The sequence below is a fragment of the Trichomycterus rosablanca genome, chromosome 16, assembly GCF_030014385.1.
Source record: "Trichomycterus rosablanca isolate fTriRos1 chromosome 16, fTriRos1.hap1, whole genome shotgun sequence".
Lineage (NCBI taxonomy): Eukaryota > Metazoa > Chordata > Actinopteri > Siluriformes > Trichomycteridae > Trichomycterus > Trichomycterus rosablanca.
The window spans coordinates 14271854-14289755 of record NC_086003.1 but is presented as its reverse complement, the minus strand read 5'-3'; the positions used below and the strand labels follow the sequence as shown (position 1 = coordinate 14289755).

General features: G+C 38.9%; 1 protein-coding gene across 2 annotated transcripts in view; it reads right to left on the bottom strand.

Moving 5' to 3' along the window:
• The window catches only part of LOC134330380 (glucocorticoid receptor-like), a 132501-nt gene extending 114905 nt beyond the window's left edge, over positions 1-17596 (bottom strand). For both annotated transcript variants that reach the window (XM_063011483.1, XM_063011484.1), the window contains exons 1-2: positions 17306-17596; positions 1559-2511 (exon numbers count right to left, since the gene is read on the bottom strand). In XM_063011483.1, the coding sequence (XP_062867553.1) occupies positions 1559-2502 (944 nt within the window). In that variant the 5' untranslated portion in view covers positions 2503-2511; positions 17306-17596. The remainder of the gene's footprint in view (positions 1-1558; positions 2512-17305) is intronic.
• Between the last annotated feature and the right edge of the window lie 306 nt (positions 17597-17902).

Here is a 17902-nt window from a genome sequence, read left to right as displayed (position 1 = left end):
TTTAATATTAAATCCATATTTATACCATGGCCATAAAAAATCCTTGGTTTTGGATGGCTGCCTGCTGTGTATATATTTTTTGTTATAAAATATAAATTACAATATAGCTTAAAAAAGATCTAGTCAAAACTTTAACAACAGTTCTAAATGAACAAGACTGGTGTAACACTGTTGGATTCCAATCATTGCAACAGGAATAAATAACAGCTATACTGGATAATGCAGATAATAAATATTTATAGGCTACCAGAAAAGCAAATTAAAAGCTGCCGGAATGCAGCAGTATGGAGTCAGTGATGAGAAACCATAGCAACCACCATGCACTGATCAACCATAACATTAAAACCACCTCCTTGTTTCTACACTCACTGTCCATTTTATCAGCTCCACTTACCATATAGAAACACTTTGTAGTTCTACAATTACTGACTGTAGTCCATATGTTTCTCTACATACTTTTTTAATGTGCTTTCCCCCTGTTCTTCAATGGTCAGGACTCTCACAGGACCACTACAGAGCAGGTATTATTTGGGTGGTGGATCATTCTCAGCACAGCAGTGACACTAAAATGGTGGTGGTGTGTTAGTGTGTGTTGTGCTGGTATGAGTGGATCAGACACAGCAATGCTGATGGAGTTTTTAAACACCTCTCTGTCACTGCTGGACTGATAATAGTCCACCAACCAAAAATATCCAGCCAACAGCACCCCGTGGGCAGCGTCCTGTGACCACTGATGAAGATCTAGAAGATGACCAACTCAAACAGCAGCAATAGATGAGCGATCGTCTCTGACTTTACATCTACAAGGTGGACCAACTAGGTAGGAGTGTCTAATAGAGTGGACAGTGAGTGGACATGATATTTAAAAACTCCAGCAGTGTCTTATCCACTCATACCAGCACAACACACACTAACACACCACCACCATGTCAGTGTCACTGCAGTGCTGAGAATGATCCACCACCTAAATAATACCTGCTCTGTGGTGGTCCTATGGGGGTCCTGATCATTAGAGAACAGGGTAAAAGCAGAAAAACAAAGCATGCAGAGAAACAGATGGACTACAGTCAGTAATTGTAGAACTACAATGTGCTTCTATGTGGTAAGTGGAAAATGGACAGTGAGTGTAGAAACAAGGAGGTGGTTTTAATGTTATGGCTGATCAGTGTATATGGTAAAATAATAAGCATGTTTACTCTTTTTACATTCATTAGATGAAACAAAACTTACAAATTAGATAACATATTCCAAGATTTCATAAAGGAAACAGGACCTCCCACTATGGTGTTCTTCACCCTTGCTTTATCTGATAGTTTTCATTATAAATGGACACAATACCAAAAAGATCTAAAAACGATAACACCTTCTATGACTTGCTTGAGTCCGTTTTTAAAATAGATGTTGCAGAAACACAGATTTTATGTTTGACCCACATTCAGGTTAACTAAGCATTAACTTACTTCATATTACAACACAAGTACGCCCCAGCACGGCAACAGGGACTTCTCAGCATTGCATCAAGAACATGTAATAAATACAATCTTATTATATGTCGTACCTGCTGTATGTGTAGGTGGACGAACATGGCTGAACCATCGACTCGCTGGTTCTCCGTATCCCTAATGAGTTCCATGCGTCGCTGGCAGTCGGCAAAGAGCCATACAAGCCTATCGCAGGTTTCTGGTCTGGTAAGGAGGAACTGATTCCATATGGGTACAACTGTCTGTCCATGCTAAGAGAGATGGACTCTCTATGATGTCCAGACATCTGGCAATAACCTCTCCTCTCGTTCTCCTGCTTGATCACACCAGGCGTGCAGAGCTGAATAAAATCAGCATCTTTCTCTGTCTTTATGACGGGTATGTTGTTGCTTTGTTCCAGACTCTGATGTGTGTGCGCTTTCCCATTCCCATTCATGTCATTTCCAAGCAAAACAGGTTTTGTATCCTTCAGCATGCTGCTGTCCCTGAGCAGGGAGTCCTCCACTTCCAAACAAGGAAGAAAATCATCACCCATCTCGCTGAAGTCATTGAGCTCTAAAAGAGAGCCAGGTAGGTCCAGACTCTGCAGGATGTCCAGAGTGTTATCCTCCTGTCTCCCGTCCTTTCCCATCTGGCCATAAGAACGAAAGTCATAGTCGGCTTTGTCCAAAGGAGAAAACTCCTCCATTTTGAAAGTGAATGAGTCAGGGGCTCGAAAATCAGAGCTTTCTGAACTAGAGGTGCGATTTAAATGTGCGATACTCTCGTTCAACATAGACAGGTTATCCTTGAGGTTATGGCCTTCCTTTGGCTTATGCTGCATCCTGAAGGCTTTATCACCTGGCTCCTGGGCGCTGTGTTCCAAAGATAGCTCGCTCTGAACAGTAACACTGCAAAGTCCATTTGAGACATCGCTGGAAGGTGAGCTGGTGGGCACTGTGCTACCTGTGGTTGGCAGCAGGCCTCTCATGGCGTGATCTCTTAAAGTCCTGCTTTCATTCGAATTCATCCAGCAGTCCATCTCTCAAAGCTGGTAAAAACAGAGAGGATGTAAAATTCTTTATTAATATCTAAGAAACGTTTAACAACATTAGAACATTTCTGCTCTTAATGATCAAAATGAACATGTGGCAGTTTATACTTCGAGTAACAGAACATGAGAGGGAGTGTGTTATCACTAATGTCATCATAGCTGTGATTCAGTCACAGGCACAAGTCTAAGGCGGTGTTATGATGTAACATTTATGATGTAATAACACACAACACAAGAAGTGTTGTTTTGATTTATTTATAACGGTTCTGCAGGCAGAGAATAAGGCCAAGAAATCCCAAAACTGTTTAAAATGCCTGGATTTAATATGAATAATTTCTTCAGCCATAAACTTATGCAATAGTGGATCAGTGTGCAAGTGATAACAAGAGATCTGTTCTTGGTTTTTCTTTCGTTTTGTTTTCTTCCTCTTTTTCAATTTATTGTATTAATATAGTTCACAAAATACATCATATTTACCCTATAGAATAATAATAATAAGTATTATTATTTTAGCAATCAGTCGATCAATTCATGATTAAATAAAAATTAAATAATTATTTCAATAAATTATTTCAAATTCATAAATAAATATAAATGTTTGTTTGGTTATTAGGATTTTAACGTCATGTTTTACACTTTTGGTTACATTCATGACAGGAAACGGTAGTTTATCTTCTCACAAGGTTCATCAGTTCACAAGGTTATATCAAACACAGTCATGGACAATTCAGTGTCTTCAATTCACCTCCCTTGCATGTCTTTGGACTGTGGGAGGAAACCGGAGCTCCCGGAGTAAACCCACACAGACACGGGGAGAACATGCAAACTCCACACAGAAAGGACCCAGACCGCCCCACCTGGGGATCGAACCCAGGACCTTCTTGCTGTGAGGCGACAGTGCTACCCACTTAGCCACCGTGCTGCCCTAAATATGAATTAATAATAATTAATCTATCACTTTTAAAACAGAGCACAACAGCGCTGTGCTGCATGCTTTCTTTCACGCATGAGCGATAAAACGACTCTTTTCAAATGAATTATTCATTGGAATCGAATCAGGGAGCTGTGCTATTATCAATGGTAAAGATTCATTCGTTTTGTTTACACTATTTCATCATGGTGTCGTGCATAAACAACTCCATGAATCAGTGCATGTGTTTCAGTGTATCAGTCGTGGTTCAAGTCTTGAAAAACAGCTGTATAAACCAATCAGTGCTTCCGAATTGAGATTTTGGGTGGAATCAGTTGTTCCTCTAATCCAAAGCTCCAATGTGCGTCATTTGTGTAAGCTGGCAATAAAAAAAACTCCCTCTTCATTGGTTGTAGAGGTATACTGTAAGTGACAGCTTCGTTAACGAATTACCAGTTTCAGCTTTTAACCACGAAAGCCGAGAGAATAAATTAGTCGTTAGATATGGACTTATATATTCTGGAAATGTTCTGGAAACTGGATTTTATTCTTAATGGAACAACACACAGATATAGATTTGGTCTCAATTTGAAGAAGAGAAGCTCAGTTTTTAACACAGCTCTAACACACATACACACACTCATACCTAGGGCAAATTTGTATCTCCAATTGTATCTCCAACCTGACTGCATGTCTTTGGACTGTGGGAGGAAACCAGAGCTCCCAGAGGAAACCCACACAGACACAGAGGAACATGCAAACTTCACACAGAAAGGACCCGGAGCGCTCCACCTGAGAAGTGAACCTAGCATGTCCTTGCTGTGAGACGACAGTGCTATCAACTGAGCCTCTGTGATACCCTATTATTTTAATTATTAATATTTTTACTATTATTATTACTATTACTAGTTTCATGTTTTACCTCTGCAATACTTGTTGTACTTTGTGCAATACATGTATAAAATATATTTGTGTTACTTTTCTAAAGACTGTAATTTTTAATACCCTTACATTTCTGTTTTCAATACACACCGATAAGCCATAACATTAAAACCACCTCCTTGTTTCTACACTCACTGTCCATTTTATCAGCTCCACTTACCATATAGAAACACTTTGTAGTTCTACAATTACTGACTGTAGTCCATCTGTTTCTCTGCATGCTTTGTTAGCCCCCTTTCGTGCTGTTCTTCAATGGTCAGGACTCTCCCAGAACCACTACAGAGCAGGTATTATTTGGGTGGTGGGTTATTCTCAGCACTGCAGTGACACTGACATGGTGGTGGTGTGTTAGTGTGTGTTGTGCTGGTATGAGTGGATCAGACACAGCAATGCTGATGGAGTTTTTAAACACCTCACTGTCCCTGCTGGACTGAGAATAGTCCACCAACCAAAAAAAATCCAGCCAACAGCACCCCATGGGCAGCGTCCTGTGACCACTGATGAAGGTCTAGAAGATGACCAACTCAAACAGCAGCAATAGATGAGCGATCGTCTCTGACTTTACATCTACAAGGTGGACCAACTAGGTAGGAGCGTCTAATAGAGTGGACAGTGAGTGAACACGGTATTTAAAAACTCCAGCAGCGCTGCTGTGTCTGATCCACTCATACCAGCACAACACACACTAACACACCACCACCATGTCAGTGTCACTGCAGTGCTGAGAATGATCCACCACCTAAATAATACCTACTCTGTGGTGGTCCTGTGGGGGTCCTGACCACTGAAGAACAGGGTGAAAGCAGGCTAAAAAGTATGTAGAGCAATAGATGGACTACAGTCAGTAATTGTAGAACTACAAAGTGCTTCTATATGGTAAGTGGAGCTGATAAAATGGACAGTGAGTGTAGAAACAAGCAGGTGGTTTTAATGTTATGGCTGATCAGTGGATGTGTAAACACTTTTTATATCTTTATATTTTTGGATGCTCCTGTAACGTTGCAAACTTCCCCCTGTGGGATAATAAAAGGCTATCTCATATTCATCCTGTTCAGGGTCAAAGTGGGTGCAGCTTTTCCAGAATCACTGGGCACAATGCAGCAACACACCCCAGATAGGACGCCAATCCACACTGTAATTTATACTGTGAAATCCACTCATTTTTATCCTTTCATCCTTTTCATCCAATCTCACTAGTCGGCGGGGATGCTACGGGTCTTTTGCTGCGTGCGGTGGTGGAGTTGTGGGAATAAAGGCACATGACAAGGTAGAGTTCACTTTAACTCTTTAGTCAGAACTTCAATGGGCAATACATATATAGACTGCCTAGCTCAAGCACCCGAACTACCTATTGGGTTCAATGCTGGGGCCAACGCCAACGTCCGAACGCACATGTATAAACTGGGTGCTGCATTCTGTTTGGCTGAGCTGAATGTCACTCACATATTTTTTTTTTACATATTTTTAAATTTTAAACTAATTAAAAAATTTGACCAGTACAGCTTTAATTTATGGGAAATATGAATTAAAAAAACATGTGATGAACTTATATAACAGCTAGTAACCTAAGCCCAAATTCAAACCGTTGTCCCTGGGGGTGTTTGGCATCAACATTACCTGCTGCACCAACCCCATTAACAAAAAGATCCCCAAGTACCGAATTTGTATCAATTCATCGTTTTAAACAGCAACACAATGGTGCCACTACACCATGTTTGTCTTATTAAAACTCTTATTGTCCATGCTTCTTATATCCTGACATATCAAATTAAATAAATCCCCACACTGATGTAGTGTAATCGGTTGGATTTGGCAGATTACTGTAATCCAAACTCTTAATAATGAATCAGCATGCAGAAACACAATACACGATAATTATAACGAAAACACCTACGCTATCAAAGACAGAGGTCACAGACTCTTCTGCTGGCTCTGAGCACTGACAGCCTGTGTGGCTCATTTCAAACTGTTGTGCAACCGCCTGAATAAATCCAGTGTTTTAGTTGTTCTACAAGACTGTATAAAACAACAAACAATAAAAGAAATGACCGCAAAGGTAAACCAGTATTCACAGGAAAGGCTTCCAACACCCAGAACCAATGAATAAATGTGCACACAGCTGAATAATCAGTTATAGGTTGCCTGTCAAATACTGATGACTCTTTACCATAGCAAACTGATACAAGTAAGGTTTACAACATTTTTTTAGATAACTCACTCACATTTAGCAGAGTTTATCCCCCAGATAGGGCAACTGGCAGTAAAGTCACGTCACACTAGTGGTGTTAGAGCAGAATGCCAATTTTGCGGGCGGCGCAGTAGCACAGTGGGTTGTGCTGTCGCCTCACAGCCTGGGTTTAATTCCCCAGGAGTCCTTTCTGTGTGGAGTTTGCATGTTCTCTCTGTGTTTGTGTGGGTTTCCTCCCGGTGCTCCAGCTTCCTCCTACAAGCCCACAGACAAGCACTCAGGGCAACTAGAGCTACTAAAAAGTGTGAGTGTGTGTGTTTGCCCTGTGATGGACTGCCCAAGGTGTATCCTGACGTTCGCCCGATAATTCAGACCCACCATGATTCTGACCAGGATAAAGCGGTGGTAATACAGACAGTTCAACTAAGACATTTTGATGTTCGTCTGGGTTCTTTTGTGACCTCCTAAATTGTCGATGCACTGTTGGTGAAATTTTGGTAGGCTGGCCACTACTGGGAATGTTCACCACTGTACCAAGTTTATACCATTTGTGGCTCTCACTGTGGTTCGCTGGAGTCCCGAGACCATTGCTATGGCTTTGTAATCCTTGTCAGACTGGTACATTTTCAGTGACTTTGTCTGGCATTTGTATTTAAACATCTGTAGAAGGTGGCATCATGTGCTGCTTTTTGAGAATACCTAGCCTGCTTCACATTGCCAGACAGGTTCTATTTAAGGGATGGTTACATTCAACAGGTCTGGCAGTAACCATGCCTGGGTGTGGCTAGTGTAACTGAACCCAGATGATTTTTGTTAGCTAACTGATACAGTAGCAAAGGGGAAATTACTTTTTTATACAGAGCCAAGTAGGACTGAACATCATAAAAAGCATTTCGTGTTTCCTTGCATTATCTGTCTAACATTAAAAGTAGTTTGATGATCTGAAACACTGGGGAATAATGCTGGGGCAAATACTTTTTACAGCACTGTATCTGTGTCCTTTTTACTATTGTTTTTGTTTTTGATGAGAAAGTTGATGATTTCTTTCCCTATTTCGAAAAAGTTGGGACATTGAGTAAAATGCAGTAAAAGAAGGAGTTAAATTCTGTTTAATTCTCTTGAAATTTTAACGGACAAAATAAAAATAAAATATTTCCAATGTTTTCACTGAAAAACTTTATTGAATTTTGTAAATAGTAACACATTTAGAATTTGATGTCTGCAACACCACCTCTAAAAAAGTTGGGACGGGGCAAAATAAGAGTAAAAAAGTTTATAGAATATTTAAATTATAACAATCATTGTGAGAGAACAGTCAATCAGTTGTCAATCAAGAACATTTCTTTATATATTTATTTTTATTTTATATATACTATATATTTTTTTTTAATGCATTTTCTCCTTTTTTTCTCCCTTTTAGCACGTCCAATTGCCCAACTGCATCATGCTTCCTCTCCACCAATGCAGATCCCCGCTCTGATTGAGGAGAACGAAGCTAACCCACGCCGCCTCCGACACAGGGGCAGCAGCCGTATGCATTTTTCCCCCTACACTTTGACGAGTGCCATGCGGATCAGCACTGTGTATGGAGAGACACACCCTGACAGCACTCTTTTCCTGTCTCTGTGCAGGCACCATTTTTTTACCATCTACTGTTCGTAATATTGTAAAAAGATTCAGGGAATCTGAAGAAATCTAATGTAGTCTTTCACCATCTACCGTTCATAATATTGTTAAAAGATTCAGGGAATCTAAAGAAATCTAATCAGGGCTCTAGAGTGCGACCAATTTGGTCGCACATGCGACCTAATTTCTCAATGGTGCGACTAAAAAAAATCTCAGGTCGCACCGGTGCGACCAGGCGTCCGAGGGAAAAAAAAACAACAGATACACATTAGGCCAATATCATGGTCTAAACCAATCAGAGATAGTGAAGGGCGGGACAATATTGTAGCGGTGATATGTGAGCGACATTCAGCTCAGCCAATCAGAATGCAGCACCAGGTTTATACACGTGCGTTCGGACGTTCGGACGTAAGTTTAGTTTTGTATATGAGACTCGCCGGATGTCCCCAGAATGGAAGTTCGGGTTCTGGAGCTCGGCGGTGTAAAGTGTTGTAACGCTCACTTAAGTCCTGACTAAACAGTTAAAGTGACTCGATCCTGTCGTGTGTCTTTATTCCCACACCTCCACCACCGCACAGCAAAAGACCCGCAGCATCCCCACCGGACAGCGGCTAGGTGAGCCGACCCTCTACAGTAGCAAGGGGCTAATGCTAGCGGTAAAGTGCCGCGATAGTGAAAGTAAAAACACGACAATATTTTCGTTAAGTAAAATATACAAATAACTAAAAGACCAAAATATATTACAATACATGTAGTCAAAATACACAGTGAGTGCACCGCAAGCGATTTTGGGAATCTGTGTAAAAGATTCAGTAAAGCCGATAATATAATGCACTACATTTAAGATTACACTCTAACACAAACACAAACATATACATATCATTTTAAATATACACACACATATAAATAGATATACACACATACATACACATTTACTCTATTATTTTTATAATTTTTATAAGTGTGCTATAATTAGTCTGTAATACTATAATTAACTGTAAAGAAGACAGTGGCCGGCAATAGTATATTTGTGACTGGTTCTAATACATTTCGAATTGAAAGGCTGAAAAAGCCCAATGCATCTATAAAACACATTACATGCCGCGATAAATGCACTGCCCAAGTGTCCCCTCTCCCCACTGCCCTTCATTGTCAGGCAGCAGCAAACAGATCATCAGACGAGGCCATGTTGACCAGATTGTTAGTTATTTCCAAGTCAATATTGCCTGTATGGACAGTGATTTAAAAAAAAAAAAAAAAGTGAACCTGTAAAACTGCGGTGTTAAATGCGATGCGGTCGAAAATTTGGGTGCACCTAACTTTTGTGCTGGTGCACCTAAGAAAAAAAGTTAGGTGCACCAGTGCAACCAGTGCAAAACGTTAGTCTAGAGCCCTGCTAATGTAGTCTTTCACCATCTCCTGTTCATAATATTGTGAAAAGATTCAGGAAATCTAAAGAGATCTAATGTAGTCTTTTACCATCTACTGTTCATAATATTGTGAAAAGATTCAGGAAATCTGAAGAGATCCAATGTAGTCTTTTACCAACTACTGTTCATAATATTGTGAAAAGATTCAGGAAATCTGAAGAGATCCAATGTAGTCTTTTACCAACTACTGTTCATAATATTGTGAAAAGATTCAGGAAATCTGAAGAGATCTAATGTAGTCTTTTACCATCTACTCTTCATAATATTGTAAAAAAAGATTCAGGAAATCTGAAGAGATCTAATGTAGTCTTTCACCATCTACTGTTCATAATATTATAAAAAGATTCAGGGAATCTGTAGAAATCTAACGTAGTCTTTCACCATCTACTGTTCATAATATTGTAAAAAGATTTAGGGAAAAGCTATACACAGACTGACTTTGACGAGTGCAATGCGGATCAGCACTGTGAACGGAGAGACACACCCTGACAGCGCTCTTTTCCCGTCTCTGTGCAGGCACCATCAATCAGCCAGCAGAGGTCGTAATTGCATTAGTTATGAGAGAGTCCCTATCTGGCTTTTAATATCCCACCCCTAAATGAACAACAGGTCAATCGTTGTTCATGTCGCTGCTCAGCCATGCTGACAGGCTGAGACTTGATAAGAGCTGAGACTTGATACGATGTATTCGAGAGCCCAGGTCTGGTGTTTCAGCATGTGTTTTTACCACTGCACCACCTGAGCAGCATCAAGAACATTTCTTAATGTAAGACTACAAATAAAGTAGTCTTTCACCATCTACTGTTCATAATATAAAAAGATTCAGGGAATCTGTAGGAATGTAATGTAGTCTTTCACCATCTACTGTTCGTAATATTGTAAAAAAGATTCAGGAAATCTGAAGAGATCTAATGTAGTCTTTTACCATCTACTGTTCGTAATATTGTAAAAAGATTCAGGAAATCTGAAGAGATCTAATGTAGTCTTTCACCATCTACTGTTCATAATATTATAAAAAGATTCAGGAAATCTGTAAAGATCTAATGTAGTCTTTCACCATCTACTGTTCATAATATTGTAGAAAGATTCAGGAAATCTGAAGAGTTCTCAGTCTGTGTATGGCCAAGCTGCACAATAAGAAAGCTTTACATCGATTCTGTGCAGAAATGTTGTGTTCTCTGGGCCCAAACTAATCTCAAATGTTCGAAAGACAGTAGAAACGTGTGCTGTGGTCAGACGAGTCCACGGGTCAGCTTGTTTTTTTGGAGAAACGGACGTCGAGTTCTCAGTGCCAAAAATGAAAATGACTGGTATTAGTAAAAGGTGCAAAAGCCAACATCTGTCATGGTATGGGGTGCATCTGTGCCCATGGCATGGGTGACTTGCATATTTGTGTAAGGTGAAAACCTTTTAAACTTTTTTTTTTTTTTTACCTTTTAACTTTAAGAGGCTTCCAGTCTAGTGACGTCAATTCAGTGTGCAGTAGCATTAGCTTACATGTAGCAATATTCATATTTTGACTCTTTAATGACTTCATAATTCAGAGGATCCAGTGATAGAATCTCCATAAAACAAAACGTAACAGCTTTGGAACATTTTTTATGACTACAGGATGCGAGAGAGGCAATTCTCATTTTTCCCATTCAAGTTTTTCTTAGACCCGGGTTACCAAATATGGGCATAACAACATACCGTGGACTACAAAATGACGACACGACTTCAGTGGTCTATGAAGGTGCAAAGAAAATGAAAAAATCTATTACATTTGTTGTTGTATAATTACTCCTGCCAGTAGCTGTCACTGTGTATCAGACAGAGGGGGCAGTGAGTGAGAGAGAAGAAGGAAGTTATTCTTTCGTGCAATTACACCTACAAAATACAATGCTATTGAAATAAAGAAGGAAATAAAAGAGAAATATGAGAGTTATTGTTGTTTCTGGTAAATACATTTTATATAAAAAGAAGGAAATGTATTATGGTGTATAGTAAAGCACACGTACTGTACTGAAATGTGGTGTGTTTTATGTACAGTACTACTATGTATTGTTGTTCATTATTGTTTTTTACAGGAATGTCTATTCTATAATTTAAGATTAAGGGAAAGTATACTTGTATTCACAACAAAAAAGACCATTTAAGACATGAGAAAGGTTAGGTAAGGGGGAGGTTTGGGAGGTCTGGCAGAGATTAATTCTATTTACATGATTTCTTATGGGAAAAATAGGTTTAACTAACAAACATTTTGATTTAAGAACAGCCCTTTGGAACCAATTAAATTCGTAAGTCAAGGGTCTACTATATTTAACATCATCATATGTGGGTTTTTTTTTTTTGTTTTTTTGTTTTTTTACACATTTGCGAACATCTAATTTATTGCCACTTTTTTTTTAAACCTCAAATACAAGAGGACACCAAGCACCTGATTTCACTCCACACTGGAATGTGTAAACTAGGCATGCAAATATTCAAGCCTAATCAATGAGGATATTCAAACTACTAAAAGTCTGTGACCTTTAAACTCATTCTCACATCGGCCGCATGTCTCTAAGAAGCCCGGCTGTTGGCAAGATATTTCAGAGATTACTTTTTGATCTGTCACAGTACAACAATAAGACGTAATTGTTTACTTTCTTTTTACATTATTTGTAGCGTAGCCGTACATTTTCAATAATCATGAAATAATTTTATGAGGAATTAGTGCAGTGATTGGATAACTACTGAATTACTTAGATTTTTCTGTGATCCCTCAATTGCATAGTATTCTACAGGAACTTAAAATGATATGAAACGTTTTCCTGCCAGACATGTATTAGTAGGACTGCCAAATGTCAGTCTTTGCAAAGGCCAACATTATGCTCTGCTTTTTCTTTTACTTTTACATTCCGAAATACACAAACTGATGTAGGTTGTCCTGTCAAAGATAAACACCTGGAAACTCTGGAAAATAATGAATCTGCCAAATATTGTCACGTCACTTCATATCTCTGATCTGTCACCGATCCTAATCTTAATTATTTAAAACGTTAATGATTAGTCAACAGTTTTTACATTAACGTGTTACTGATTAGGATTTATCTAGGGCTTTATTCATACAATACCATAACACCTTTGTGCAATAATATTTAATAGTTAACAACCATACTTTACAAACTTCAAACTATGGTTTGTTGAGCATGCCTACTTCCCCCCCCCCCTTTTTTCTCCCACTTTAGCGCATCCAATTTCTACCCGTCAATCATCCTCTCACTAATGCTGGTCCCTGCTCCTGATTGGGGAGGACGAGGCTGCTCCACGCCCCCTCCGACACGTGCACAGCAATCGAACATCTTATCACCTACACTTGACGAGTGCAGTGCAGTACAGCGCTGTGCACGGAGGGCCACACTCCTTTCCCATCTCCGTGCAGGTGCCAATCGTTGTTCATGTGGCTGCTCAGCCTCAGCCGGCAAGGCAGAGCTGAGATTCGATACGATGTATTCGAGATCTCAGCTCTGGTGAACAGCGTGTTTTACCGCTGCGCCACTTGAGCGGCTACTTTTTATTATTATAGAAACGTTGTTTGCTGTTTAGAAAATTGTAGGTTTTATTGAAGTTATTATTTGCATCATGTCCTTCCCTAGATAATTTTACAAAATCTGACTAGTACATACAGATTGACCACGTAAATAACGGTAAATACAGTCTATTCTTTATTACATCATTATGTAATCATACAATTTGTACTATTTTATTCATAATATTTATGTAACATTAAAAATCATTATTTTTATTATAATACATACCTAACTAATCCTATTTCTATTAATATCCTTAGTATTATTATTATCACTACTATTTACACCGATCAGCCATAACATGACCTGGTTTCTACACTCACTGTTCATTTTATCAGTTCCACTTACCATATAGAAGCACTTTGTAGTTCTACAATTACTGACTGTAGTCCATCTGTTTCTCTACATACCTTTTAACCTGCTTTTACCCTGTTCTTCAATGGTCAGGACCCCCACAGGACCACCACAGAGCAGGTATTATTTAGGTGGTGGATCATTCTCAGCACTGCAGTGACACTGACATGGTGGTGATGTGTTAGTGTGTGTTGTGCTGGTATGAGTGGATCAGACACAGCAGTGCTGCTGGAGTTTTTAAATACTGTGTCCACTCTATTAGACACTCCTACCTAGTTGGTCCACCTTGTAGATGTAAAGTCAGAGACGACCGCTCACCTATTGCTGCTGTTTGAGTTGTTCATCTTCTAGACCTTCCATCAGTGGTCACAGGACGCTGCCCATGGGGTGCTGTTGGCTGGATATTTTTGGTCGGTGGACTATTCTCAGTCCAGCAGTGACAGTGAGGTGTTTAGAACTCCATCAACATTGCTGTGTCTGATCCACTCATATCAGCACAACACACACTAACACACCACCACCACGTCAGTGTTACTGACTACAGTCAGTAATTGTAGAACTACAAAGTGCTTCCATATGGTAAGTGAAGCTGATAAAATGGACAGTGAGTGTAGAGACAAGGAGGTGGTTTTAATGTTATGCCTGATCGGTGTAAATAGTACTATGTACATAGACATAATACCATATATGTAAATAGCTATAGCTATAATTATACAGTATATTAATCACAGATATATACATTTACTGTTATTCTCTGTTTTTTGCACAATGCTACTATTTGCACCTCTGGTAGAAGCTTACTGCATTTTGTTGCCTTGTACCCGTACTGAGCAATGACAATAAAGTTGAGTCTGTCTGTCTGTCTGTCTGTCTGTCTGTCTGTCTGTCTGTCTGTCTGTCTATCTGTCTATCTATCTATCTATCTATCTATCTATCTATCAAGTTGTGGTCAGCCATCATAAAGTAGCCCTGAGGTGGATTAAGCACTATGTTGGTGAATGGCCTGACAGTGCTTTTTCAAAACCCCAACCTTTTATTTGATAGCCCAGAGCCCTAACCACCGGGCTACCACTGCTTTGATCAGACCAGATCAAATATCGTTTCACGACATCCAAACACTAGTTTATTTGTACCCTGAAAGGCAGATGTGGTCTAATAAATACCGAATGATTTTTTTTTTTTCATTTAGTAGTGTAGATCAAGTTACTCAGACAGCTGCTTGTTTGTGTGTGTGTGTGTGTGTGTGTGTGTGTGTGTGTGTTTGCACACTAACTGACTGTACATGGCTGACCATTAGTACATTTGCATGTACCACTCAGTCATACGTAAGGTTAAATGCCAGATTCAGGGAATGGCGGCCCTTTTATGCGTCCCTGGAAACATAAGTCAAAGCTACACCAAAGACTTATGGTCAGAGATTATTTTTGTAGGACATTAAAAACATAGCAAGCATCTGGAATCGGTTACAGGTCACTGGTCAAACGTGATGTCATGTAAGTCAACAAAAAACCTGTCACAGTTTTTATTACTATCAAGCAGCAGGGCGTGTAGTTTATTTTTAAGTGGCATGTTGCATTTTAATACATGTACCTGATGTTATAGCTACTGTCACAGCAGAACAAGCAGAACACACTCATATAATTTCAATATGAAAATATAAAAGCACTTATAATATTGCCCAAGAGAAAGTGACATTTCATTTATACACTAAACTAAACCAGAATAAAATGTGCACCTTATCTAACAAAAACACAAGCAAGCATTTTAACAACAGTTCTGCAAAAATACTATTACATGTTATGCAATATAAAATTACATATAGTGTAATAATGGAATTTGACCCAGCCACCAATGATCGACAATTTCCATATTTACACTATAAGTTGTACTCGGGACGTTGCACGGTTTTTGCGTGAGGCACTTGAATGGATATCTTACACTTAAAAGCTTGCTTTAACTTCACTCGATTTACATACGTACATACTTTCCATTTCCATTCCAATTTTCTAATCAGGGTTGCATTGGGTATGGTACGGAAACACTGGCTGCAGGCAGAAACACACTATTGCAGGGCACCACACACATCACACCTATTCACTTACTCACACCAGGGAGCAATTTATAGCAGCCAACCCCCCTTCTGCATGTTTTTGGGAGGTGAAGTAAACCAGAGTCCGCCGAGAAAACTAACGCTGTCATGGGGGAACACCGCAAACTCCTCACACACAGATGAGTGAACTCGAGTCCACAGCTACACAGTATCCGCACCACTCTTGACAGAAATTTGTTGATACTTTGTGGTTATTCTTCATGCCTTTACATGATCTATACATGATAATAGACATGATAATCCCTGCATTTATTTTTTCTCATAGAAACCAGATAAGTGGTTTTCGGTTAAACAAGTTCCCATCAGATCCTAACGAATTAAAATGTTTCAGTTATTAACTGTAAATTAAACTGATGACTAGCTGTTGACAGTTTTATATGGATAACAATCAACAGCGATCTTGTTTCCTTGTATACAATCAAATCACACTAACCACAGAATATGCTCACTAACAGACACTTGTAGGAGACATTTGAAAAACTTGTATATGCCTCCAGAATTACAATAAAACATGTTCTAACTGGCTTTTCTTTCACCAGAATTGTGCATATGATGTATCACTTAAAGTCTTAAACTTTTAACCTGGTAAACAGATATAAACGTGTACAAGCACGTGACATTACTAGCCACTGGACAACAAACCGAAAACAACTGAAACTGGTGACGTTTCCTTAAGTTTTATTCAGCAATGTGCGGCACTCATTTAAAATGTTTTGCAAGTTTTTCATGAATTTCTCATAAAGCCTAATGTTTTGTAGGCCTGAATATAACCCAGGAACTATCAACCCCAATGTACACCAGTGAAAATTTGTTATGTGTGCTAAAAAAAATACTGGAAATACTTTTTCACTTCCAAAAAGGAATTGGCTTAGTAGTTTTCATGATACACTTTCTTATTAAGACCTAATAGAGTTATTTGTTCCTAAGAGTGCAGACAAATTATAGTTTATTAAACCACAGCCTATGATTACTATCAGAAACCCCTATATTCTTATAAAACATACAATAAAACAGACAGTAATTTAAGGCATACCCAGTAGATAACATAAAATACCATTACTAGCTATTACACAAGCAAAGGAAACAGCAGAAACCTGTGATGGTTTACATTAGTTTTATTCGGTTTAATGCATACCAGTAGTTTTATAGGTCTGAACATAACCAAGAAACTATCAATACCTAAATATACTAAGAAATATCAAAAACACATGATAACTTCCAGTGGAAACTGGATCAGTGGTTTCAATTGTTCAGTTTCATATCAAGATCAAATAGATATAATGGTTTTAGAGATTTCACTTATTTAGTTTCAGAAAGCTTGAGATGTGTGTGCTATTAAACCACAGCTTATGGTCACCTTCAGAGACCAGTAGCCTCTTGATGAACCCAAAGGTGCATTAGAAAAGCACCAAAGACAAAAAAACAAAAAAACACTCAAAGGTCATTTAGTAAACAATCAGGAGAGTTTAGTGATTGTTTACAAAATACCATAAGACAACAAAAAGGAAACAAATAAAACCTATAATGTTTTATTCAGCATGGTGCGTTTCATTTTAACTGCCATGCAGTATTTTAATACATTTGTAATGCTAAAATATATAGTATATATGTTGTTCTGCAACATTTAATAAGTAATCCAGCTGTTATAATGAAAAAAAAAATAGCCACAGCGCTTACCTGGTATATTATTACGAAGTAAATAAGTTCATTTCAATGCATTCGCTGTTAAATCCGAAGGTTTGTTGTCAGTTCTGCCTTCACTTCCTCCGCATACTCGTTTTTAAAGCAGATTTTCACCAGTCCAGAGAAAGTATCCGACATCGGTTTTGCGCCACAGGAGTCAAAAGAAGCGCAAATAGACGCGGCTCGATTCGGTCGCGTTTGAAATACTTACTTAATACTTAAAAGTAATAAACATTAGACTACGCTACCGGCGTCGTTAATCGATTTAAAATAGCGCCAGATAGGTGTGGTATCAACAGCGGAATTGCTAACATTACATAAGCGCTCTTGTCGACCAAAAGATAGGATATATACATAGACGGAGATAAAAAAGCCTGCGAACTGAGTCACAGTTAAAGACGTTGCGCACTCGGGACTGTGAACGCCCCTCAAAAAACTCCAGCTATGAAACTCAACGCAGCGTATTCGATACTAGTCGTGGAAGCCTTGCAGCGTTCAAGAATTCGCAGGTTTGGTGTCAAACTGTGTCGACATATAGAATTATATAGAGTATAGAATTACTCTAAAATACGAGTTATCGGATGCGAGTCG